At 40.0% G+C, this 26,360-nt stretch overlaps 1 protein-coding gene across 3 annotated transcripts in view; it reads right to left on the bottom strand.

Annotated features, from left to right (window-relative positions):
- The window catches only part of TMEM178A (transmembrane protein 178A), a 52,748-nt gene that overhangs the window by 5,709 nt on the left and 20,679 nt on the right, over positions 1 to 26,360 (bottom strand). Inside the window, exons 1-3 of one of the 3 annotated variants that reach the window (XM_057301319.1) lie at positions 14,031 to 14,049; positions 7,851 to 7,964; positions 4,858 to 4,995 (exon numbers count right to left, since the gene is read on the bottom strand). In XM_057301319.1, coding sequence (XP_057157302.1) covers positions 4,858 to 4,963 — 106 coding nt within the window. In that variant the 5' untranslated portion in view covers positions 4,964 to 4,995; positions 7,851 to 7,964; positions 14,031 to 14,049. Of the gene's footprint in view, positions 1 to 4,857; positions 4,996 to 7,850; positions 7,965 to 14,030; positions 14,050 to 26,360 lie in introns of those variants that run through there. The other 2 variants (XM_034952988.3, XM_034952989.3) reach the window with 2 other exon arrangements.

Raw genomic sequence — 26,360 nt, forward strand, 5'->3', positions numbered from 1 at the left:
TTTTTTAATGTGCTTAAAAGACTGAAAGGAGTGGAAGTTGCTTCACCCTGTTTAGCCTGCTTGATAAATAATGTAACTACAACACCCAAAGGCGTAAACATTGATTTTTTTCCCCTGCTCCTTCAAAAGATGGCCTGCCCATCGTTCTGATCTCTTTGGTCTTCCTTCAAATGCCTCATGCTAGTTTGCACACAGATTACTCAAAAAGCCATTCCTATATTGTCCTAACTGACTGGCAGAACTAACAGAGAGAAACAAACTCTTACACACACACACACACACACACACACACACACACACACACACACACACACAATGCAATTCCTAAATCCCAAAAGCATCCAATCATTTTCTGAAAGATTGAAGCAATCTCTGTAGTGGCAAATCCTGGCCTGGTCTGACACAGGCTATTCTAGTTCTTATTGATCCCATTTAGTGTGAATATTCGTATGTTTAGCTACAGGAATATTAATGTATTTGATTTCAAGATGCCACCCCAGACCTTGCAGAGGGTGTTAAATAACACAGGATATATGCACCGTGTTACTCTTCTAAAATAAAAATTTGTAAATCCTGAATTACAAAACACACCTGGCCCCCAAGGTTATAGAAAAAGTATCATGGACCTGTAGTTTCATGTCATAATCAATGGATAATCTAGATAATTCAATACACCTACCATGGCTGAGTCTTTTTTTAAAAAAAATTTGGATTCATTGAAACAAAAGAATGAATAACCAGTGTGGGTGGGTGTTAACTGTCCCTGGAGCTCTGCTAGGGCTGCCTGGACTCTGTCTTCTCTGTCTCTGCTGTCAGGAAGGGATTGTCTCATGCTGTGTGTGATCTTCCAGTTGGCCACTCAAGGCACAGCCTGTGAAGGTGAATGAATTTGGTGAGCAGTGAGACCCCCACCAAGGGAGGCCCAAGCTTTATCCAATTTTTAAGACTCCTGGTGAATTAAAAAATACTAAAAATCCTACAACAGAGACCTTAAAAAGTGTTTTAAAATGTTTGCACTGAATAACCTTTTAAAAGATTTATAACTTAAATTATAATAAGTATATATTATACCCATCTAATAGAATGCATCACTTAATAATGTAGGTGGAAATATTCATTCACAGTACACTGAAAGCAGTATAATCTAGTAATGGGCAGAAGCTTAAAGCTGGAAGATAAGAGTCTTATTCCCTCAGTCACCTGTGTATGCTTCTGTGCCTGTGTGTGTGTAACCTCAGAGGGTGTGACATCCAAAGTCTAAATTCAAGGCCGGTGGGAGATGTGCAGGCTGCCCCCGGCTCTCTGGGAGGGCCCTTGCATGGCCCTAGGGAAGAGGAAGGGGGGTGAGACCTGGCTCCAGATGTGCATCGACAGTCAGCAGGGCTGCTGTGTCACATGTGGTAATCAAGACCTGTCTGTGTGCAATCAATAAGGCAGAAGGAGAAATATCGTTTCAGAGTTTCCATTTTAACCAGCCAACCTGTCACATGGTTGATGTTCTTCATTTGAAGGTTTAGCTAATAAGTTCAGGCACAGAATGAAGATGGCAGAGCATTAGAAGGGGCTAAGTTTAGCATCAAAAATCTGTGGGAAGGATGCTGACTTGAGTGGCTAAAGACATTCTGCTTAATTAAAATCGATTCTTTTAACCCTTTTTTTGCTCTCATCTCCTACTGCATGTGAACGTTCTACAGCTAATTTATCTCATGCAATAGATTGACATGGTTGTCTCAGTGTTTGCAAAGGAAATTTCAAGGCATTATTTGTAGTAACAAAAACAAAACAAACCCCCCTAAATCCCACAGCAACAGAACAGGTGAATCCAGCATAGCATATCCACTCCATGCTCCTCCTCTCCCCTCTTCCATCCCCTCCCCTTTCTTCTCCTTCCTTTTCCTTTCTTGTTTTTTTACAGTGAAGCAAATACATGGAAAGATTTGGTCCAAAATAAAGGAAATATTGAAAAAAGGTTGTTTTGTTTTCAGGTGATGAGGTCTGTAAGTGGATTCCCCCTTAATTTCAAAAACGTTGTTTGGGCAACCAAAACAAAACAACAGAACAATGTTAACAATGTTAGGTTGTATCTGTTAGTCCTTCAGAACTGGTCATCAAACTTCAAGTTTATTGTTTGGGTTTTTGTTGTTGGTGGTGGTGGTTTCTGTTGTGGCTATTGCTTTGCATATTTTGATGTTGCCTAACAATTACATAGGAGCTTCCCGTGATCGATCCTGAGGACCCCTGAGCTCCTCTGGTCCAGAGGTACAATCCACACATGGATCCAAAATAAGGGCTGAGAACAGGGAGAGGTGGAGCTGGCCCAGGAAACTACTGCCTCTCCTCTGTGCCCACCTGCCATTGAACCTTCAACTTCCTTTCATTTAAAACCAGACTGGCCCCTCAGTCTCCCAAGGAGCACTCAGTAGGCTTTCATGGTCTTGTAATTTATTTTAGTTCTAACAATTGTTTCATTTTCTAAGAGCATACTAAACTATTCAGGCAGTACATATATTTAAAGTATCCTTTAAAAAGTCCTCCTACTGAGGCTTTTGTCCACTCCAGAGCATCCCCCATTTTCCTGACAAGGGGAGTGTTATGGGGCCTTTCCAGGGTTGGGAGGCAACACATCTGTACCTCTTTGATATTTATGGAGACAAGAGTCAGAGAAATGGGGGCTTAAATAAAGGGAGAGAAGAAAACGGGGGAGATTTTTAAATAACCATTAAGCCCCAGCAGAGGTGTAAAGGAATCCTCTGTGCAGTGCAGTCCTCTCTGATTCTTTGCTGCCCTCGTCTGCTTTACTCTATAATTTGGATTTTAAATGCATCCCTTGGGCAGGAACACAGTGGCTGGTCTTGAGGGTCCAAATCCCCCTCTAAAACCTCAGAAACTAACATTTTAGCCTCCCTGTGCTACAGTCCTGGTGGCCACTGTGTATTCACCAAAATCTAGAAAACCTAAATTGGTTTTCTGCTCAGAACTAGGCAGCATCCATGTGACTTCTGAATGTTCCAGGATGCTGGTGATGATGCCCCACATTCCAGATCACTGCCAATTGCAGCACCATTTCGTGCAGTGGGATAGGGGTGAGTGGGAGTTAGAAGGAAGGATCCCTGCCTGTGATGTGGGTTCCTTAAGGCTGCAGGGTGGTTGAACATGCCAGAGGGCAAAGTACCCCCTACCCGTCAACGCTCAGAGACAGACAGTCAGCAAACAGTGTCAGCCCCGGTGGGGTGTGGCTGCCTCCTGTTAACGCAGGCTTAATTAAGTGACCCATTACAGTGAGAAGTGCAAGAAAATCTAGGCATCGTCACTTGAATAACAGAATTCCAAGCAAGTGGAAATAAGCCTATTTAAAATGGCTATCTATCTCGGGGAATATTAGTTCTGTTGCTGAGTATACTGTGTGAAACTGTTAATGCCCAGCTAATGTGGCATTCACTAATCATTAATACATGAGTTTTCTGTGAAGGAGGAGAAGAAAGGAAAGATTTCTTCCCTGAAGCTACCTTCGGTCAGTGTTAGCCATCAACTCAGCACCTGGCACCTTTTTAGACAAAACTACCCTTTAGCTGTTAGTAAAAAAAATCCTAGCCCTGTCTCCACACCCCCCATCTTTCCAATCCCTTCTTTAAAAATCAAGTCACTCCTTTGCTTCAAACCTTCTAGTGGCGTCTGTCACCCTTAGCTTCAAATCCAAGCTCTCCACCATGACCAACAAAACCCTGACGCTTTGGCCACTGTCCACTTCCCCCACCTCATGTGATACTATCCTGTCCCTCACTCCCTCCAGCCCCACTGGCCGCTTCTCTCAGGTTTGGCACTGGTGGTTTCCTCCGTCTGCTACGCTCTTCCTACCACCGGCTGCTTCTCACGAATTAGCTCCGAAATCGCCACCTCAGCAAGATCTTCCCTGAGTCCCTATTTCACCCTGTTTCTTTTCTTCACAGCTTTTATCACTACCACAAATCATTGTTTATGTCTCTCCACAATAAAAATGAACAAGGATTTTGCCTGCCTTATTCATTGTGTGTCTTTAGCACTCACAGCAGTGCCTCGTACATAGTAAGTCCTCAAAAGATATCTGTGGAGTAAAATGAATGAGTGTTGTGTATGTAAAAATGACACCATCACTAAAGCATGCTTTGAATTGACATCCAGCCGGGGCATGGGTTGTGCTGATCTATCCCCCTCTGTCTTTGAGGGCACCTCATAAGCAATGGTCCATGTTTGCCAAGAGTCCAGGCCAGGGTTTGGGGCACAGTATGAAAGAAGGAACAGAAGGTGGGGTGTGGTGGCTCTTGCCTGTAATCCCAGCACTTTGGGAGGCTGAGGCAGGCAGATCACCTGAGGTCAGGATTTCGAGACCAGCCTGGCCAACATGGTGAAACCCTACTAAAAATACAAAAATTAGCCAGGTGTGGTGGCACATGCCTGTAGTCCCAGCTACTCAGGAGGCTGAGGGAGGAGAATCACTTGAACCCAGGAGACAGAGGTTGCAGTGGGCCAAGATCGCACCACTACACTCCAGCCTGGGTGAGAGTGAGACTCCATCTCAAAAAAACAAAAAAGAAAAAAGAAAGTACAGCAAAAAAACAGAATGGGCTCATATAGAGATTAAACCCAAGACACTTCCATCCAACCTACTAACAGGCCACAATGGGGATATAGAGGATGCATTTCTCACACTGTTGTTTTCCTTAAATTCTGTATTTTCCAGCAAAGCCAAAATGACCTTCTGGTTGCTTTTCTGACAGTGAAAACAAAATTAACAGGGAGATAACAAAGCGACACTAGCTAGCTGCATGCAGAGCAGCCTTCACCTTGGCTGGGACAGACGGCCTGAGGCATGCAGCCTACCTGTCATGAGGAACAGGAGTCCAGCCACGTGCTGGGTCAAGCTCTCCTCCCAGAAGAAACTGACTGTGGCCACAATGCAGCCGCAGAGAAGGACGGCTACGGCCATGCCGAGGAAGCCAGCAGTGATTCTTCTTAAATCTAATCTCAAAACAGACACAGACATTCACAATCAGAATTCAGGAAAGTCATTAAGAATTAGAGAATTAAGGCTTTGTACACATTGTGAAAATTAGTAAGTTACATGGACAGGCTTAGAGCCCACAGGACGAGGAGGCTTAGGGAATACTCTTCCCAGGTATTCCATAAGAGGACTGATGGGGTGTAACCAATGGAGGGTCAGACTGTACCCTCTCTGATTCCATGGAGAAGTCCACACCAAGTGGAGAATAGACTAGAGGACAAGCCCAGGATAGACCTGAGTAACAGACGTCAAATGACTTAAACAAAGAGTGAGGTGGGTCTGAGAAATATCTGTTAGCCTTAACAGAACAATAGAAATGTAGGTTAACCAAAAACCACCTGTACCCCAAAAACTATTGAAATTTTAAAAGGGGGAAAAAAAGAAATGTAGGTTACCACCATGGTAATGGCTGTACTTAATCTGGCTTTGGAGAAAGAGCCTAAAAAAGCTATTGTGAAATAGGGTTTTATCTGATCACCACAGATGCCAGTTATTTACTTCTTCATTTACATCTACTCCGGTCTATTTTCAAAAAGGATTTGAGAAAGCAAAGGCAATTGTGGTGAGTGGAACAGTGGTGTAAAGTGCACACAGGATACATGTGCTCATAAACACCCTTTCCTCTGAAACATCTGCTCAGAAATGCCTTCTCCCCTAAAGCATAGATCCCACAGCCTGGGCATCCATTTACCCAGGTGAAGGAAGTACTAGTCCAATAGGATGAGTCTCCACTACATAGTCTCCACTATACAGTGGCCCAACTGTCTAGTTTGGTCTATTGCAAAAACACAACTGTGATCACTGAGCCAGAAATCCAGCTCTTTCCCCACCTCCCTGACAAAACCAAGAGGTAGGCTGACTATGTGTATCTGGACACACGTTGCCTCCAACTGCTAAACCAGCACTCACCTTGCCTACCTTCCAGCTATTTTACTTTTTCTATTTTCTTCCTTCTTTTTTAAAAAAATGCTTTTGAATCTTTTCTATTTACCTTGCAGCTCCATCTCAAAGGATTTTTTTTTTTAACAAAACTAACTTTAAAAATTGTTAGCTAAATTTCAATCACCCTTCTTAAAACAACACATCCCAAGCATACATCTGCTGCCCCCAAGGCCAGGTAACAGGTCTGGGCAAATGCGTGGATCATCCACACCTGTGTACACATGGGGCCAAGACAAGGTGCAGATCACACTGTTTGAAGTGTGGGCTGCTCTGCTAAAGTGAAAGTGCCCATGCAGCCATCACTTTATTGTGTGTTTGTGTGGCTCCTGGGCAGCTTAGGGGTGGCTTCATGGAGGACGGATTACAGTAGCTTCCAGTCTTGCTCTTAGCATCTTAGCCACAGAGAGACCATCCCTTTTTTAAAGAGGGATTTCTCATTTCCCACTCAGAGCATCCAAATTAAAAGAGAGTATTTCTGCCTAGAAGAAGAAATGTGGACACCAATGAATAAGGGGTCAGGAGCAGTGATAATTTAAAGATGCTGAGTTTAATGTTAAGGGTATAAGTAGTTTTTGAGACAGCCACATCTGAGCAGGGGAAATGTAGTATGGTTCAGTCACCATTATCTTACAGCCTCCCAAATTTCCTATGGTTTGAGTGATAGTCTATTTTCTGTGACTCTGAAAAGGCACAAGGTTCAGATATAATCCACATGGGATTTGCATTAGTACCAGTCATGTTAAGCTTATATAGTAAATGTGCTACAGATCACCAAGTGTGACTTTCTTAGAAATAGACATGCATGAGACTGCTAAAAGCATCTTTCCATGAGAACTCCAAAAAGGATTAAAAGAAGAATCTTCAAATATTGCCTTGCTGGGCAATCACAAGGTACAAACTATTAAAGAGCTAAGGTTCTTTTTCAGGCTCCTATGATGATCTTTTCTCCCCTGACCTGAGCCAGTAACTACATGGCTCTCTGGAAAGATGATTAAGTCTTAAAGTTGCCTGCCATAATATGTATATTAGACCACTGCTCTGGCAATATCATAAGAGCTTCCATTTATGTGTTTGAGATTCAGAACAGAGCCTTTTAATCCGCAGAGAGATTTACTTACAGAATGAGAGACTCTGATTAGTTTTCTACAGTGGCTTTGGTCACCAAACAAGATCCTGAAGTCCTTGTTGCTTATTTCATTGGAAAATGACAACGTCAACCTCTGATGGGGGCAAAGACCAAAAAAATTCACAGTAGTTTTTTGTTTGGGGGAGCTGTCTATCATCAGGCAGCTTAAATCAACAGTTTTTAGGTAAATATCAGCCCTCTTTAGTTTCACACTGCATGATGCTTTCTAGAGTTTCACATTTTCCTGACAGTGAAAAAGAATAGTTCCTTTCATTGAGATGGAGACACCCTCTGAGAAAATTACGACATACACTCATAAAGGTATTTTAGCAGAAATACAAAGGTCGGAGATGAACACAGTAGCTAAAATAAATATTGTATATACAAAACAAAAATAAGAGCCCCTAAGGTATAATCTCCTTGGTTTACAAGACAAGGGGTACAGCAGGTCCTTACACCCAACAACTCGGCAAACAAAAGATTCAGTAGGCAGCTGTGTACAGATGCCACCAGGGCAGACTATCTCACAAGACATTATACCAGGTTTCCACACATTTTATTTTTAAGCAAACTGTGTCCACAGCATAGGGAAATGATCCTCTGAGTCTCTGACCACATCTGATTGGGCCCAGAGGCTCACAGAGGATAAGAACAACATCCTTCTGTCCATATGTGAGAGGGGTGGTGGGAATTTTGTTCAGAAAGACACCATTTCCTCTCTGAACCTCTCCTGGAAATACTTACGAAGCAGGTGCCACTCATCTTGCTGTATGGTCTTGGTTAAATTAAAAGGAATGTTTCGCAAGCGGATGGGCTGAGAAAAGTGGTACTTGATGGCCGTGCATCGCTGCGCAATACCTTGAAGGAAATAAGAAACGCGATTTACGAGTCCGCTTATTTTAACAGAATTCTGAGACCTGAGGCAGAATACCGTAACCTAACCTGGGTTGAATGGGAGATGGGATGAGAATCTCTTGATTCAGAGCAATAAAAACCTAAAACATAAAATAATGTTTAAAATCAGGTTTCATTTTTTTATGTATTAAATTGTATAAGGATCTATACTCCCCTAATTGTTTTCCCATACGGAGTTTGTTTTACCTAAACACAAAACTCCTCAAGGAGCAATGGCCTAAAAGTACACAGATGGTTGGGAAAATCAGCTTAGAATTTTAAATTAGCACAGATAAATCACACATCTGGATCTGATCCAGTCTCAAACTCTCAAGGGTAGCCTCATGAAGTTCATTAGGAAGTGTGTTATTTGGAAACCAGAAGACATTTTTCCATAAAGATAACCTTCCACATGGTTTAGGTGGTGATTATATCTCCAGACAACCCTCGAAAACCTATTTAACTCTAGTGCAGCTGATATCATTCCTTAATACAGTTATACTGACCTGAATTCTAGATCTCGAGAAAAAGGGTAATACTAGAAGTAGGAACAAGAAAGAAAATAATTTTCCTCCCCTATCTGGTTGTATGGCCAGCCCTAGGCACAATATTTTGATATGGGCAGGTGTACACATTGATTCATCTAGTACACTCTCTACCTCCTCACACCAATCTCACACACCCATGTTTTACTGCATAAATTAACATGGGTCCATTATTCTCTTCTCCTAGAGGCTTCTGAATTTCATGAAAAGTATCTACTCTGTCTTAAAATTTAAAAAAACTTATAAAATGTTCTCCTCTCATTTTAAATAATCTTGGCCAGTTGTTTGGATAAATGCAATCTGATTAAACTAATTTTTTTAAAGGCATGAGTGAATGTTAGTCCTTTAACACTGCCAGCCATTTAAAAAAATCTTCATAGATGCAAATAAATCTCTAATTGGTGGAATCTGAGTGCATATAAAAGTGAAATTTTAAAAAGATTATACAGTGAAGGGAAGCGATTAATGTTTGAGCACAATTTGCATCATGAGCCCCAGTCCCTCCTGTGAATGTACCTACAGGATCATCTTCCCTAAGGAGTTTCTCAGATATTAGTGTACATCAGAATCACCTAGGTGGCTCGTTAAAAATGTAAACTCCTGAACTCTACCCCAGATATACTGAATCAAAAGTTTTGAGATGGAGCCAGGAAGCTGAATTTTAACAAGTATCCCAAGTAATTCTGATGCAGGTAGTCTCTGAATCTCCCTTTGAGAAAAACTACCCAAACTATCTCTGATTTTTGGAAGCTTTTTTTTTAATTTTTTTTTTATGAAACCACACATTTTCTCAAAATTCGAAGTTCTTTTTTTTTTTTTATTTGTTTTTTCAACATGAGCCCCATGGCAGTGGTTGTGAGGTCTAAGGCATTAAAGGTAGCTGTTTACATATAAGTTAGCTGTTTATAAGTCAGGAAATGCCTGTGCTTCCAAAGGGAAAACAATATAGTATGAGAACAATGACAGATAAAGGACCACAAATGTAGTAGTAGCTTACATTTGTATTCTTCAAAACTATCATTCCATTTGGTACTCATCAGACTGACCCTGAGGCTCTGTAAGCAGGAAGTGAAAGCTAAGGCAGAGTTGAAGGCATACCCAACATGCACACAACAAACCCCACTGGCAAAGACTGGAAGGTTTATTGGTTTTAGCAGGCTAAGAACATTTCTGTACAATAATTAGTTTACCACTAAGCTAATCAAGCAGAGACTTAAGGGGCCTCCTATGACAAAGAATATAGACTTCATAGGATTCGTTCAGGAAAGTCACTAAAGGAACAACAGCAACAACAATAAAAACAATAATCAACCCTAGAAAGGGACAAGAATCTAATTTCAGAGCTGCCATAGTATGTTATTTCAAATGCCCAGTTTTCAACAAAAAAAGTACAAGACATTCAAAGTACAAGAAAAAAAAAAGCAGTCAATAGAAGCTGTCACTGAGGGATCCCAAATATTGAACTTACCTTACAAAGATTTTAAATCAGCTATTTTAAATATGTTCAAAGAAGTAAAGAAAACCTATCCAAATAACTAAAGGAAAGGATGAGAGTGATATTTCACTAAATAGAGAATGTTAGTAACATGACAGAAATATTCTTGAAAAGAAAAAAATAGAAATTCTGGAGTTGAAAAGTATAATAACTGAAAAAGAAAAATGCACCAAAGAGGCTTAAAAGAAGTTTTGAGGAGGTAGAAAAAAGCAGCAAACTTGAAGATAGGTCCATTGAAATTATCCAGTCTGAGAAAAATAAAGAAAAAAGGATGATTTAAAAAATGGTCAGGGCCTCAGAGACCTGTGAGGCACCATCACAAGCATAATGAGAGCTGCAGAAAGGAGGAGAGAAGGAGGATCAAAAAAGAGTATTTGAAGAAATAACTGCCAAAACTTCCCAAATTTGATTAAAAACATGAACTTGCATTTCTAAGAAGTTCAAGGAACTACAAATAAGATAAACTCAGAGACCCACACCCAGATATATCATAATCAAACTGTTGAAAGCCAAAGACAGAGAATCCTGAAAGCAGCAAGAAAAAAGCAAATTATCATATACACAAAAAAAACTTTGAAAGATTACCAGCTGATTTCTCATCAGAAATCATGGAGGCCAGAAGGGAATAGGATGACATATTCAAAACACAGAAATAAGAAGACTGTCAACCAAGAATCCTATATGCATCAAAGTTATCCTTCAGAAATTAGGAAAAAAATAAAATATTCCCAGCTAAACAAAAACTGAGAGAATCTATCACTAGCAGACCTGGCCTAAAAATAAATACTAAAGGGAGTCCTTCAGGGTGAAATGAAGGATAATAACTGAACCCATATTTAAAAAATAAAGAGCACATGTAAAGGTTACAACATAGGTCACTGTAAAAGACAGTATAAATGTATTTTTGTTTGCACCTCTTTTTTTTCTCCTATCTGATTTAAAAGACATAAAGCAACAATTATAAATCTCTGTTGATCAGCATACAGTGTATAAACATGTAATTTGCATGACAATAATAGTACAGAGGAGGAGAGTGGGGATGAAACAATATAGAAGCAAGGTTTTTATATACTATTGAATTCAATTGGTATTAATCCAAACTAGACTGTTAAGATGTTACTTGTAATCCACAGGGCAAGCACTAAGAAAATAACAAAAAAAATATGTAGTAAATGAAACAATAACAACAAAAAGAATTAAAAAGCCATATTAGAAAATATGTATTTAACACAAAAGAAAACATTAATGAACAAATAGAGGAACAAAAATGCATATGGCATATAGAAAGCAAATAGAAAAATGGCATCTATAAATCCTACCTTACCAAAAATTATATTAAATATAAATATATACTCCAATAAAAAGGCAGAGATTGGCATTGTAGATAAAACAACATAATCCAACTACATGATGTCTGCATGAGACACAGTTTAAATTCAGACACAAATAGGTTGAAATTTTAAAGGATGGAAAAAGATATACCATGAAAACCATAACTGAAAGATGAAACGGCTATACTAATATCAAACAAAACAGAATTTAAGACAAAAATTGTTACCAGAGAGAAAAAAAGATATTTTATAATGATAAATGGGTCTATCCATCAAGACGATATAGCAGTCATAAACATATACTGACCAATAGAGACCCAAAATACATGCAATACCAAAAACTGACAGAATTGAAGGGAGAAATAGACAATTCAACAATAATAGTTGGAGACATCAATACTTCTATTTCAATAGTAGTAAAACAACTAGGCAGAAGATCAATAATAGTAAAACAACTGGACAGAAGATCAACAAAAAACAGAAGACTTGAACAACATTATAAACCAACAAGATACAAGAGACATCTATGAACACTCCATCCAACAACAGCAAAATACACATTCTTCTCAAGTGCACATAGTATATTCTGTAAGATAGACCATATGTAAGCAATAAAATAAATCTCAATAAATTTAAAAACATTAAAGTCATACAAAGTAAGTTCTCTCACCACAATGCAATGAAATTAGAAATAAATAATAAAATAAAATTTAGGAAATTCACAAATTTGTGGAAATTAAGTAATATACTCCTAAGTAAGTGATAAGGCAAAGAAATCACTAGAGTAAATTAGAAAACATTTTGAAATTAATAAAAACAAAATTACAACATACCAAAATTTATGTGATGCAGCTAAAGCAATAATTTTGAGGGAAATTTATAGCTGTAAATGCCTACATTAAAAAAAGATCTCGCCTGGCACAGTAGCTCATGCCTGTAATCCCAACCTTTGAGAAGCTGAGGTGGGAGGGTCACTTGAACCCAGGAGTTGAGGACCAGCCTGGGTAACATAGTGAGACCCTGTCTCTACAAAAAATAAACAAAATTAGCCAGGCATGATTGCACACACCTGTAGTCCTAGCTACTCAGGCTGAGGTGGGAGGATTGCTTAAGCCCAGGAGATGTAGGTTGCGGTGACCTGAGATTGCACCACTGCACTCCAGCCTGGGTGACAGAGTGAGACTCTGTCTCAAAACAAAAACAAAACCAGAAAGATCTCAAATCAGTATCCTAACTCTCCACCCTAAAAAACTAGAAAAAGAAGAGCATACTAAGGAAAGAGATTACAAAGCTAGGGTGGAAATACATAAAATAAAGAATTAAAAATTGAGAAAGTAAACAAAACTAAAATTTGGTTATGCCCATAATCCCAGCACTTTGGGAGGCTGAATTAGATGGATCACTTGACGCCAGGAGTTCAAGACCAGCCTGGCCAACAGAGGAAAACCCCATCTCTACTGAAAGTACAAAAAATTAGCCAGGCATGGTGGCACATGTCTGTAATCCCAGCTACTCAGGAGGCTGAGGCACAAAGATTGTTGGAACCTGGGAGGCAGAGGTTGCAGTAAGGCAAGATGGTGCCACTGCACTCCAGCATGGGCAAGGCAGCAAGATTCTGTCTGAAAAAAAAAAAAAAATCAGGAATGAAACAGAGGCTATTACTAACAATCTTAGAGAAATATAGAGAAGCTTAAGAGAGCACAGTGAAAAATTACATGCCAACAAATTAGATAAAACAGATAAAACGGCATATACCTAGAAATATAAAACTCCAAGACTGACTCAAGAAAAAATAGAAAATCTGAACACATCTATAACAAGTAAAGAAATTGACTTAGTAAAAACTTGCCACAAAGAAAAGTCCATGACCAGATGGCTTCACTGGTAAATTTAACCAAATGTTTAAGGAAGAATTAACAACCTTCATAGACTCTTCAAAACAAAAAAAAAAATAGAAAATGAAGGAAACTTCCTACTTCTTTCTATGAGGCCATTATTACCCTGATATGAAAAACCAAAGACACCACAAGAAAAGGAAATTACATACTATTCCTTATGAATAGATATGCAAAATTCCCCAGCAAAATATTAGCAAACTGAATTCAGCAACATCGGAAAAGAGTTGTACACCATGACCCAGGGAGATTTATCTCAGGAATGCAAGATCGTTTCAATATATTAAAATCAATTAATACAATATACCATATCAACAGAATAAAGGTCAGAAACCACCTGATCATCTCAAAGATGCAGAAAAAGTATTTGACAAAATCCATTTGCTACTCATCAACAACCCTGTGAGCTAAATATAAAGGTATTATTAACTACACTAAATGAGTAAAAGAATCCGAGGCTCAGAGAGTTAAGTAACTAGCCTGAGGCTATTACTCGGTTGTAACCAAGCTTTAACATAAATGCTGTTACCCAAACTTTATATATTAAATACTATTACTCAGAAATGTTAGCAGTCCTTAGTTTTCTAGACATGCATCTTAATTTTGTGGATAGTTAAGCTAGAGTTACTACATGTACTGTCAATTTGAAATAAAAAACAATCTTTCCAATTTAGAACCAACATATGCTCTTTTGGAAACAAAGCTGATTCTTAATTGAAGGAGATTGGATTGGCGACATGGCTGACTCAGTGGCTTCATCCTACCTGCATCTCACAGAAGCTGCTTAATGCTGGAGAGAGGGTGTGAAGTGGGGAGAAACTATTTTCTCAGACTCACAAGAGCTGGCCTTAGAACAGCTTCTGTGCTAGGGAAATGTGTGGTCCCTTTTAAATCACTGCAAATATACTCAAGACCCATCTCCTCCTCTGTTCCTTGCTTGTAATGGGCAGGATCCCAGTGGCAAGAAGAGTAACAGGAAGGAGATGGCAGCTGGCCCAGGGTTCTCCTGCTTCCTCTACGTGTGCCAGGAATTAGGTAAGTAGCGCACACATCACCAAATCGCCTTTCCTTCTCCATGGGGCTCTCAGGCTAAATTTAAAGTGCCAAGAATTCCGAAATGAAAAGAGAAAGAGGGTAGGGAAAATGATGAGGTCTGGGCTGACAGTAACAAGCAGTACTCAAGGACTCCAAAGAGTGGGGGTCTGGTAGCAAGCCCAGAGCTCCACAGCTGAGTTTGCAAGAAAATGTTCTATGGTCCAGGTGTTCCACTCCCTTGGAAGATGATTAGAGACTTCAGGCAGAATTAGAAGAGAAAGTGGGAATGAAAGACAGCTCAGCAGCAGTGTCAGAGACCTGCCATTAGCTGTTTTATGTCCTTGTTCTTAAACACTTGTTCCACTGTCATAGGAGAAAGTCAGATAGATTTGAAGAGGAAAGCAATATTATTAAGGTTTGGCTCCCTACAGCACACACATTAAATTGACAAAATGAAACCACAAAAATCTTACAGGAAAAGACCTGTAGTTGCTTGACAGAACATATCAAGCAACCAAAGACAAATTAGGTCTTTTTAATAAAAAGACAAGCACATATATATACACAGATGGTGGTAAAGACGGAAGTTCCATGCAGTGTTATGTTAAGGAATAATTTATACTGTTAAAATCCACAAGGAGGCATTAGATTCCAATTTTTTCAAAGTCATACATGCAAACTTTGAAATTAACTGGCTTTCTGGGTTTAGAGAGCAATGAATCTGGCTCTCTGAAAAGGAACACAAAAAGCATGAGCTCATAGCACCAGATGGCATCACACAATGGGGGGAAGAAACATGCAGAGGATTGAAAAGAACAAGTTGTGGTTTATATTTAGTGATTAATTAGCTTCTTAAAGGGCCAAGTAGAGCCACTTTAATGATGATATAAACCATAGAATAAGATACACAAGTATGTTGCACAGGGGGTTAGAAATGGAGCTTTTTGCCTGGTGAATTTCCGTTGTTTCTAATACTGAGTTCCAAGCTAAGTCATAGAAACCCCTACTCAAGGTTAAATAAGGAAGAAACATGAGAAAGATGCTATAAACAGTCATTACTATCAATCAATAATGAGGCGGGCAGTATACATGATGGTTAAAGACCTTGCGGTCAGACAGACTTGGGTTTGAATCCTAGTTGTGTGACTTGTGGCAAATTACTGAAGCTCACTGAGCCTTGGTTCCCTCGTCTGTAAAAGAGGGAGAATAATGGCAGATACCTCACTGAGTTATGGTGAGGAATGAAAGAGGTAACTCAGGACTTAGCATAGGATGTGTGGCCCACTGTAAGTACTCCATAATGTCAGCCTTGGATTATGAATTCCCTCTTGGCACCTGCCCAATTCGCCATACAGAACCACTGCCACACACCAGGAGTCTGCACCTTAAATGGTCATCACAGATTAACCCAAGTGTACAGAGAAATAAACAGACACATGGCAACAGCTGCCTGAACAATGGCCCAACCAACAGCTCTCATGTTTCCTCTCCATTCTCGCCACTTTAGAACAGGACTCCCATCACCTCACTCCTGAAGAATTTGCTAACTGACCTCCTTGCTCAACCCTCAACCTACCCTGCATGCCACTGCTAGATAAATTTGCTGTGTGAAGTTTTGAGGCCTCTGGAGTCTCAGTTGCCCATCAGTAAAATGCAATATGAAAACCTTTAAGATTTTTGTTACATCTACCTGCCTTTTACAGTATCATTAACTTAATATGTGGCCTTAAATTGATTACTGTAAGCGAGGAACAGTTTCACTTGCTATGATATAATTATGTATTTGTTTTAAAATTATGTATTTATTTAAAAATAAATTGTCTGACACATATAAGTACTATATAATTGTTTATTTAAATGTTTTAATGCTTTGCCATTGTGTCAACTTCCACACTGACCAACAGAAGATGCGAAAATCACACGCGGTCCCTCAGAACGTAAGACTGGGGTTTTCATTGACTGGCTCTGTCCAGGAACATACAATTGGGTTCCCCCTGAATCGAATTCAGACTCTAGACCCCTATCATCTATCCCTACCTCCAACTTCACTTACACTTACCTGTGACTGGTTCCCAGGGGCTACTTCCCTCCCTCCCCAAATTGTCCCCTGGCAACATCATGTCCATCTCTGTGACCATCCTAGCCTACATCACTAACTTTAGAACAGTCCAAAAACTACTATCCCTCCAGGCTCACTGCCTTCAAAAAGCCTACCCCAAACCCTGCAGACTACATAGCTCACTCTCTTTGCTGAGCCTCACCATCTCACTCTTGATTACTGGTCTTTGTCACTGCCTACTAGATCAGAAAGTCTGCCTCTTCATTAATGTCCCAAGTTCCTTAAGCAGGGAGGCTGTGACTTTTTTCTGGATTACAACATTTAAGAGGTATGTCTGAAACAGTTGATGGCAATAGCAGTACCACTAATGCTTAAGGTTCTCTAGCAGAAAGAGTTAACAACAGGCTACACCATTTCCTAAACATTTCAAAGACAACTTGGAATTCTTCAGCTGGCCCTTGAGCAGAAAAATAAAGAATTATTTCCCCAGCACACGTCTCAGTTTGAAAAGAAAAATCAATCATGCGGTCATAGGACAGGGTAGCAGCCATGTTCTGGTCAGAGATTTAATTTCAGAGCAAAGCAGGGGCTAAAGCAGACAGACAAAAATGCTTTCCTTATCACCTCCTGTATTGGGTAAAAACAGTTAAACTTGTTAAAATAAATAAACTAAATACAGTAAGTTTAGGGGCTTAACACTGACTTTTAGAGCCTCAAATGGCTAAACCAGTCCCAAAGGCAAAGCTCTTGAGGACAAACCTTTCATCAGGTCTACAGAACTGAAAGGAGAAAGATACTAATTAGTAAATCTAAGCAGCTCTGTCCAGTAGAAATATAATGCAAATTGTAAGAATTTTAAATGTTCTAATGGTCATATTGAAAAATAGGTGAGATTAATTTTAGTATTTTTAAATTTAACATGCAATCAATACTTTGAAAGTTGTTAATGAGATATTTTATATAGTTTTTTCATACTAAGTCTTCAAAATCTAAATCTGATATCTTCTACTTATAGCACATCTCTTTTCAGACAAGCGTCATTTCAAATGCTCAATAGTCTCATGTGGCTTCCATCCTGGAGAGGGGAGGTTACTAGATGAAAATGAGTAAGACTCCAACCAAAGCAAAAGCAACTGGGAGCAAGAATGTTTGATATAGAAAGGGCCTGAAAGGTGTGAGGTTATTCTTTGTTTAGATCTTGTGTCTACCACATACTATATCTGGTTCTGCCATAATTGTTTCTTATTATTAATGGAGACTCAACTTCTTGGTAACTAAGAAATTTTATCTGTGTTCACTCTATATCCTCTCTGGAGCAAGACAGGCTGGATTTGCCTTTTGGCTTCACTATTCACTATCTGTGAGCCCTTGGCAAGTTATTTAACCTCTCTGAGCACCAATACATAGACAATGACAGTTCATCTATCTCAAAGGAGGATTAAATGAAATAATAATATAATATTATTAGTGTTAGCTTTAATTATTATTATTATTATTACTACTACTACTATTGCTACTTTTTTTATCTGAACAAATCCAGGCAAGACTTAAAGGCAAGACTCAGGTGAGTTCCTTGAACTGCAAACACATTATCTCTAGGGGCCAAAGAGGGAGAGTTCAATGACAAGTCAGACAGATTCAACCCATTTCAGAGATAGTAAACATCATCACAGAAGTTAAAAAAAAAAAAAAAAAAGGTGGCTGAGGAATAAACCAGAAATAATAGTGTTCAAAAAGGCATGATCTTGTGCAACAGTGGAATCTGTCATTGGGTTAGGCTGACCACTGGCTTGCTGAATTGATTTTTAAATCTCCTTTAATGTACTTATTATATTGTATCTATAATAAAAAGTAATATCGTATTTTAAAATTTTAAATCAGATTCTCAGCTTCTCAGAACCATCTTGGCATACAGTTGGTGACTTATCTGGTGTGGCAGGTACAGTATTTACAACTCAAGACTAAAGAGAAGATATAATTTTATGTGGCTTACAGAGGATTCTCCCTCCCTGCTCTCCTGTTCTCCTTTCCTTTTTCTTCCCTCTCTAGCAGGAGACAAGAGAACCACAATGTAGAGACACTATTCTTTTCTCTCCAACTCAGGAGAAAAGGGACCTGATTATGCCATTAGAGAGAAGGCAGACACAGGCAAGACCTGACATCCATCCAGTGCCTTGTTCCCGGAGTCATTGTCTCATGTGAAACTGAATACAGCCATCAATTCAGTGGATGCTCATGTGGAACACACTGTGAGATTTTCCTTTCCACATGGGACCCCATGTTACAAAAACAGGCCAACAGTCACTACTGGTTACTTTTGCTCTAGTCACAACATACCTCAGAAAGATCAATATAGTCAGAACACAAAAGTTGTCTTAATAGTACATGGGTCTAATGCTATTGTTTTTACAAACCTGAACTTAAAATCTCTTGGATTCAGGAAAGCATCCAAACAGGGTGGGAAGCAAACCTCAGCTTTCTTCACTCTCCTGTATGACTTTTGTTGTTGTTGTTTTTTGTTTTTGTTTTTGTTTTCGTTTTTGTTTTTTGAGACAGAGTCTCGCTCTATTGCCCAGGCTGAAGTGCAGTGGCACGGTCTCGGCTCACTGCAAGCTCCGCCTCCCGGGTTCAAGCCATTCTCCTGCCTCAGCCTCCTGATGAATTTTTTTTAGAGTGAACATCAATGAATGTAACTTTAAATTGTAATGTTAATTAAGCCTGCGTGCTTCCAAATGTTAACAGAAATTTGGGAATGTATTTTTTCTGCCTTAAATGTGTGTATGTAAGAAGCATCATGCAAAAGTATAAACTAGAATACTGGTTTTCAGGACATGCTGTGTGACTTAGAGCAATCAACTTGACTACTCTGAGCGTATATTTTTTCATTTGTGAAATAGGCAGTCACACAATCTCACATTATTGTCTTGAGGATCAAATGAGCTAATACATATATACTGTCCTAACACAGTGCCTAGCCCATAATTGACGCTTAATAAATGTTAATGTCCATCTACTCCCTCTCCCCTCCCCCTTTATAGGCAGGACAAGTAAAGTGTGACCTAGGGACCATAGTACTTGTAATTTCATCCTCATCTCCAGCATTTAGGAGAAAAAAAAAAGTAGCCAACTATCAATCACTGTCTTTTTTTCTCCAATTTTTCTTATTGTGGTAAAATACACATAATATAAAATCTACCATCTTAGCCATTTTTATTGTATATATTGAAGGTACAAAACTTGATGATTTAATACCTGTATATACTGTGAACTAATCACCACAATCAAGCTAATTAATATATCCATCACACCACATAGTTACCCTTTGTGGGTGTGTGTAGTGAGAACACTTAAGTTGTACCCTCTTAGCAAATTTCAAGTCTATAATACAATATTGTTATCTATCCACCATGCTGTAAATAAATCTCCAGAATCTATGCATCTTGCATAGCTGAAACTTTGTACTCCTTGACCAACATCCATCTTCCCATTCCCCCTGCCCCTGGTTATCACCATTCTACCCTCTGGTAACCACCATTCTATTCTCTGCTTTTATGAGTTTGAATATTCCACATATAAGTGAGATCATGCAGTATTTGTCTTTCTGCAACTGGCTTATTTCACTTAGCATAATGTCTTCCAGGTCCATTCATGTCACATATGACAGCATTTCCTTCTTTTTTAAGGCTGAATTAAATATTCTATTATATACATATATATGTATATCTATATATTCTTTAGCCAAGAAGCAACCTAAATAATATTCCATTATATATGTGTGTATGCTTTAGCCAAGAAGCAACCTAAAGGTCCATCTACAGATGAAAGGATAAAGAAAATGTTTTATATATGTATATATAAAAATTTTCCCTTATCTATTCATCTGTAGATGGACCTTTAGGTTGCTTCTTGGCTATTGTGAATATTTGGCTACTGTGAATAATGCTGTAAAGAACATGGGAGTGCAGACATTTCTTTGAGATCCTGATTTTAATTCCCTTGGATAAATACCCAGAAGTGGGATTGCCAGGTCATATGGTAGTTTTATTTTTAATTTTTTAAGGAACCTCCATATTGTTTTCTATGATGGTTGTACCAATTTATATTCCCACTAGCAGTGTACCAGGGTTCTCTTTTCTCCATATGCTTGCCAACACTTACCTTTTGTTTTGTTTTGTTTTAACAACAGGCACTCTAAAAAGTAAGTATTCTTAGTTGCCAGGTGTTTTTTTCTTTCTTTCAGCACTTTGAATATATTGCCCCATGCTTTCCTGGCCTGCAGGAGTCTGCTGAGAAATCCACTGGTAGTCTTATGAGGATTCCCTTTTGCTGCTTTCAAAATTCTGTTTGTCTTTGACTTTCAACAGTTAGATTATGATATGTCTCAGAGAAGATCTCTTGATGTTCAGCCTATTAAGGGTTCTTTGAGCATTGTGGATCTGGATGTTCACTGCCCTCCTCAGATTTAGGAAGTTTTCTGTCACTATTTCTTTAAATACGCTTTCTGTCCCTTTCTTCTTTCTTTGCTCCTTCTGGAATTTTGTCTGATACTATCCCGTATGTCACAGATACATTCTTCACTTTTTCATTCTTTTGTTTGTTTGTTTCTCCCTCTTACTGAATCACTTCAATTGACCTGTTTTCAAGTTCACTGATTCTTTCTTCTGCTTGATTGAGTCTGTTATTGAGGCTCTCTGTAGAATTTTCACTTTAGCACAGTATCTTCAGCTTCAGAATTTGTTTGGTTCTTTGTATGATTTTTATCTCTACTGAACTTATCATTTTGTTCAGTATCGTATTCCTGATTTCATTTAGTTGTCTCCATTCTCTTGTAGTTTACAGAGCTTCTTTAAGACAACTATTTTGAATTCTCTATCAGGCAGTTCATAGATATTCACCTCTTTGGGGCCAGCTACTGGGACTTTATTTTTTTCTTTTAGTAGTGTTAAGTTTCCTTGATTCTTCATTTTCCTTGAAGGCTTGTGTTGCTGTTTTCACATGTGAAGAAGCAGTCTCCTCCTCCTGTCTTTACTGACTGGTATAGGGAGAGAATGATCTTCATATTTATGGACACACCTGCCCCACTTCTTACATTCCCTCTTGCAGGCAGTGGGGGGCATCTTAGTATTGTTGGCCCTCTCTCAATTCCACCTTAGGACACTGGCCTTTACTTAATCAACACTTTAGGGCACTGCCCTTTATTTTCCCCACGGCAGTGTCCTGAACTGTTCACATTTGTACACCTTCTCTGCATCCCAGAGTTGAGCTAGGTGCTGATATTCACGTGCTGTCTGAAAGAGCATGCACACACCATCTCAGAAGCTTGCGTACACCACTTAGGGATATACACAGCTAGCTGGGGGCACATGACAGCCAGTTGAGGGAGCACGTGACTGCAGGTGAGGCATCCCATGGGGTTCATGGTTGGGCCCCTTGATGGAGTTCACCGTCAGTTAACAGGATCTGTGGCCAGATTTTGAGATCTATGCAATGGTTTTTGTGAGCTCCTGCCTCTCTTCCCTGCTCCTAGGTTCCCCTGGACTATTCAAACATGCCAATCCCCTTAGTGATCTAGGGGTGGGGCAAGGCAGAAGCGAGCATCTTGAACAACGTCCTGTGAGGCTGTGGAAATCAGATAGTCACTACACTCTCTATTTACCCCACTGGAAAAATCACAGGCCAAGGTGGTCTCTCTTGGCATTGAGCTGTGCCACCTCGACAGAGATGTGACACAGGTAAAGTGAAACTGTTCTTATTATCCTCTTCAAGGTATCTATTCTCAGATTTTTTTCTCAAATGGGGTTCTAGAATCTCTCCACTGGACTCCTGAGTTACCACAGGGGTATTCTTAACATGGATAATTGTCAAAATCAATGTTTTTGTGTGGCTTTCAGGGTTGGAACCGCCTATTATTTCCTTTGCTAACATCACTGTTTCTTAACCACTTAAGTGTACAGTTCTGTGGATTAAATACATTCATATTGTTGTGCACCAGTCACCACCATCCAGCTCCAGAGCTCTTTTCATCTTGAAAACAAAAACTCTGTACACATTAAACAAAAACTCCTTATTTGCTCCTCTCCAGCTCCTAGCAACCATCATTCTGTTTCCATGTCAATCATTACTTTTGCATTCAAAAGTCAATCATTTTATTTACTCTTTCTTTCACCCATTCATTCAACAAACATTTATTTAGCACATGGCTTTTAGACAGATGATCTGCTTTCTGAGTCTAGAATATGGTGCCACAAAAACTAAAAACTAACAAAATGAAACTAAACTAGAACTCTGAAATGGGGAGGGAAAAGGGGAGGAAGAGATCTCCTGCTTGCCACATGATGATCCATAAACATTAATGGCTTTAGCAATTTCCCAAATACTCAGAAAAGAGCAACTTACTGGAGAAAGGCTGCACATTTTAGCATGGGTTGGCAGTGTTCCAGAGCAAATTATCCTTAAAAACAATACACTGTTGGTCCCTTCCAGGTGTCTTGATAGAATCCTTCATATTGAGCTACACTTTCAAAAGTTTGTTTCCTTTATGAAAATGAACTCTGGATCAAGCTGAATTGACTAATTACTACTGTATATGGTGAATAGGAAAGTGGCATTTGGTACAGCTAATTTATGAAAATATAGACAAGGGCAATAGCTCTGCTCAGAGTGTGAAAAAAATTTAAACATATTTGATACCGTGAACAATGTTCTCATGTCCCCTTTACCAGATGGGCTGCTGCATTTATGATGGGATATGTTATAGATACATAGCAAGATAAATGGAAACTAGGAGCTCCTTTCAAGCTGGACTTCAGGATCTACAAAGAGAATCTCTTCTATAGCTGGCTCGTTAACTGACAGAGTTGTATTTCTGAATTTTTACAGATAATTGAAATCAATTTCAAAAAAATACTGAACTGATTATGAACAATATTTTCAACTTTTTCTAAGCAATAATCAAAGTTAAGCAATGATAAAGCAAAGCTGAAAAGTCTGAATTGCATTTCCTTTTACTTTTTCAGCCCACCCTCTTACAGTTAGATAGCCTGGTTAGTACCAGAGTCAAAGAAGGAAAAGGGCAATAAAGTGTACAAATTAGATGTGTTATCATTTAGATGCTGCAACAAGAGCTGAGGATGGCACTCACCACCTTCCAGTGGCAAGAGCCTCATGGTAGGAAGAAGCCAAATCCCAAAGCCATTAGTGGCAGCAGCAGGAAGTGACAGTCAGGGCAGGGCCCTCTGTCTTTAGCAGCCTTTATCACTATTTCCCATGTGTCTAGTTCCTCCAGCAGCTCCACAGGCATCTCTAAATCACGACCCAAGTCTGCAGCCAGATAAGCACACTTTTGAGACCACCAGAATTGCTTTAGTGTAGTTCTAGGAAAATGATAATCCTGCTTTTATTGATTATATAGCATGTTACGCTTTGTTCAAAGTGCCTTCTCATACATCCTTGTTAGTTACCTAAGGAAGACATTCTTCCTCTTTTGCAAATAAGGAAAACAAGGCATAGAGCGCTTAAATGGCCTGCCAAAGGCCACATAATTAAACAGGACTGATAATAACTTACTAAAAGTATGCTATATGCCAGGCTCTGTGCTGAGAGCTTTACTGACATTTCCCTCATCTGATAGGTTCTATTGTTACCTCTGTTTTACAGAGAAGGAAATTGAGGCTGAGAGAAGTTAAATAATCTGCCTACAGTCCCACAGCTAACAAGTGACATAGATGGGATTGAATTTGCATCTGCCTCCAAAATCAGTTCTTAGATATCTAAACAGACTTTGTCAGTTAAGAATCACTATGACTACATCTGATCATGCCCAGTTAACCCTTTCAAGTGAACAAGGACAGAGCAGGCAGGCCTGTGTTGACACATGGCATTGCTTTTATCATATCAATCTGTACATTTCCATCCCCTTTGCTTTCACACTGATACCTTGATGCTGCCTTCTACCCACACTGAAGCAGAAACGGACTCAAGGAAATCCCTATATCAAGCTCTGCATAGAAAAGCTCCTTTCCCTGCTTGGTTTTCAGGTGCCTGAACACCTGACTGGAGCTGAGGAAAACCATGAAAAGGGGCACAGAAGTGACTAGGAAGCATGAAAAAGGTGCAGGAAATGGGGGACATGCAGGGAAGTGACTCCACCTCTCTATAACCTCAGAGCCCTAGACATGCATGAGCCCCACATCAGGGGTGGGAGTTAGGGGTTCAATACCTGGTGAGGATGGGAAGGGAAAACCTCCTCTTGACCAAGTGGAACTGACATCTCCCGACAGAAATCTCTCTATGAGTGGGGAAAAGGGGGCCCATCCCCACAGTTGCGCCTTCTAAACTGAATTCCTTATACTTCCTCCTACCTGAACGTACCCACCCACCCCACATAGTTCAAACAGTCCAAATAACTATCAGGTGCTTGACCCTAAAATATGAATAGACATCTGGTCCAGTTCTGACGACAGCATGAAGGGGAGGTATGATCCTCTTTCTGTTTACTACCCATCCTTATCATATGTAATCCTGACAAGGACATACAGATTTCCTGGCTGGACAAGAAGGAGAGGGTGAGACAACTTGCAGACAGTCCAGACCTGTACTTTACTACCCTACTCACTGCATCTCATAATACACACACACACACACACACACACACACACACACACACATGCACATGTGCACATATACTCTGCCACATTTTAGCCTACATCTCAGGCCCCCAAAACATTTCCAGCCCTAATTTTATGTCAAGCAGCATGATGACGTAGCCAACCAGGCAGGAGGGAAAAAAGTGCCATTAGGCAGTTTTCCTAAGCATCCCTTAAATCAGCTATTTGGGAATTCACTGCTAAGAATCAGTGGATAGGAGGAGTTTAGAGGAACACCAAAATCAGAGGTTAGCACCCAGCCCCCACTCACTCTGTCATTCACAGCTCCGCCCCGCCATCTTCTCCCCATCCTGCCCCCAGACGCTACTGCCTGCTGCACTCAGGCTCTCCCCGCTGCCACCAGCCACCATCCGTAGCCCAGAGCTGCAGCACATCAGCATTCCTATCACTCCCCTCAACCCAAGGGGAAAACATTCCAGCTGCCTTATACTTAAGCATCACCCTCGGCACCAGAAGCCGGTGCCTGTGCAAAATTGACAAGGAATATGTTGATAAGAAATGGGGCTGTTCCAAGTTTCTGAAGGATAAGTAGGTAATTAAAAGAAAAACCTAATTTAAGAGAATTCTGAAGACATTTTTAAAAACTCTCTGGCAACATCCTTTATGGATTATTCCCTTTTACCAGAACACTTCTGTTGTGCCTTTGTTTGATATTCCAAGCCTGGGGCTGGACAGCCACTATTCTAGGGCATCCCACGGTCCTCGCCACTCCTCAAGGGTAACTAAAGAGCCTTGGGCTAGGAGTAGAAAGCCCACCTCTGTTTCCCTGCAGGGCTCAGAAGTACGTGAATTTTCCAAAGTCTGAGCACCTGGTGACTTCCTGCTCAGGGCTCAGTAGATTGCTCTCTGAGGACTGGCACCCTGGCCAGCAGCTGCCCCCATGTGTGTAGGGCAATGCAAAAGGTCTCAGAGAGCACCACTAGTCACCAAGGCACGAATGTGCAGGGGTGAAATCGGCTTCAGCGCTCCCTGCTTCTGGATGCCCCACTTCACAGCCTGGCTGGTTTCAGACCCACAATAAGCCAAAACACTTCCTGAGACACACAAACAAACACAAGCTCTACAAACTGCAGACCAGGAGGTTGTCACTTCCTCAGAGATGGCCTGGCATGTTCTTCATTCTACACAGCCTCCCTATCCTGGAGTTTGGCTTAATAATCATGGTCCTACTACCCATTAGGTAGCTTTCTACCCGCAGCAAAGTCTCTGAGTCTTAGTTAATGTGAAAAATGGGGCTGATAATGTTTATCTCATTGGAATTCCAAGTAGTACAAGAGACCAGGCACTTCTTATGCATGATCACCTTTCATCCATGCTTCCTGCCTTACCTTACT

This window comes from Pan paniscus, chromosome 12, assembly GCF_029289425.2.
Source record: "Pan paniscus chromosome 12, NHGRI_mPanPan1-v2.0_pri, whole genome shotgun sequence".
Classification (NCBI taxonomy): Eukaryota; Metazoa; Chordata; class Mammalia; order Primates; family Hominidae; genus Pan; species Pan paniscus.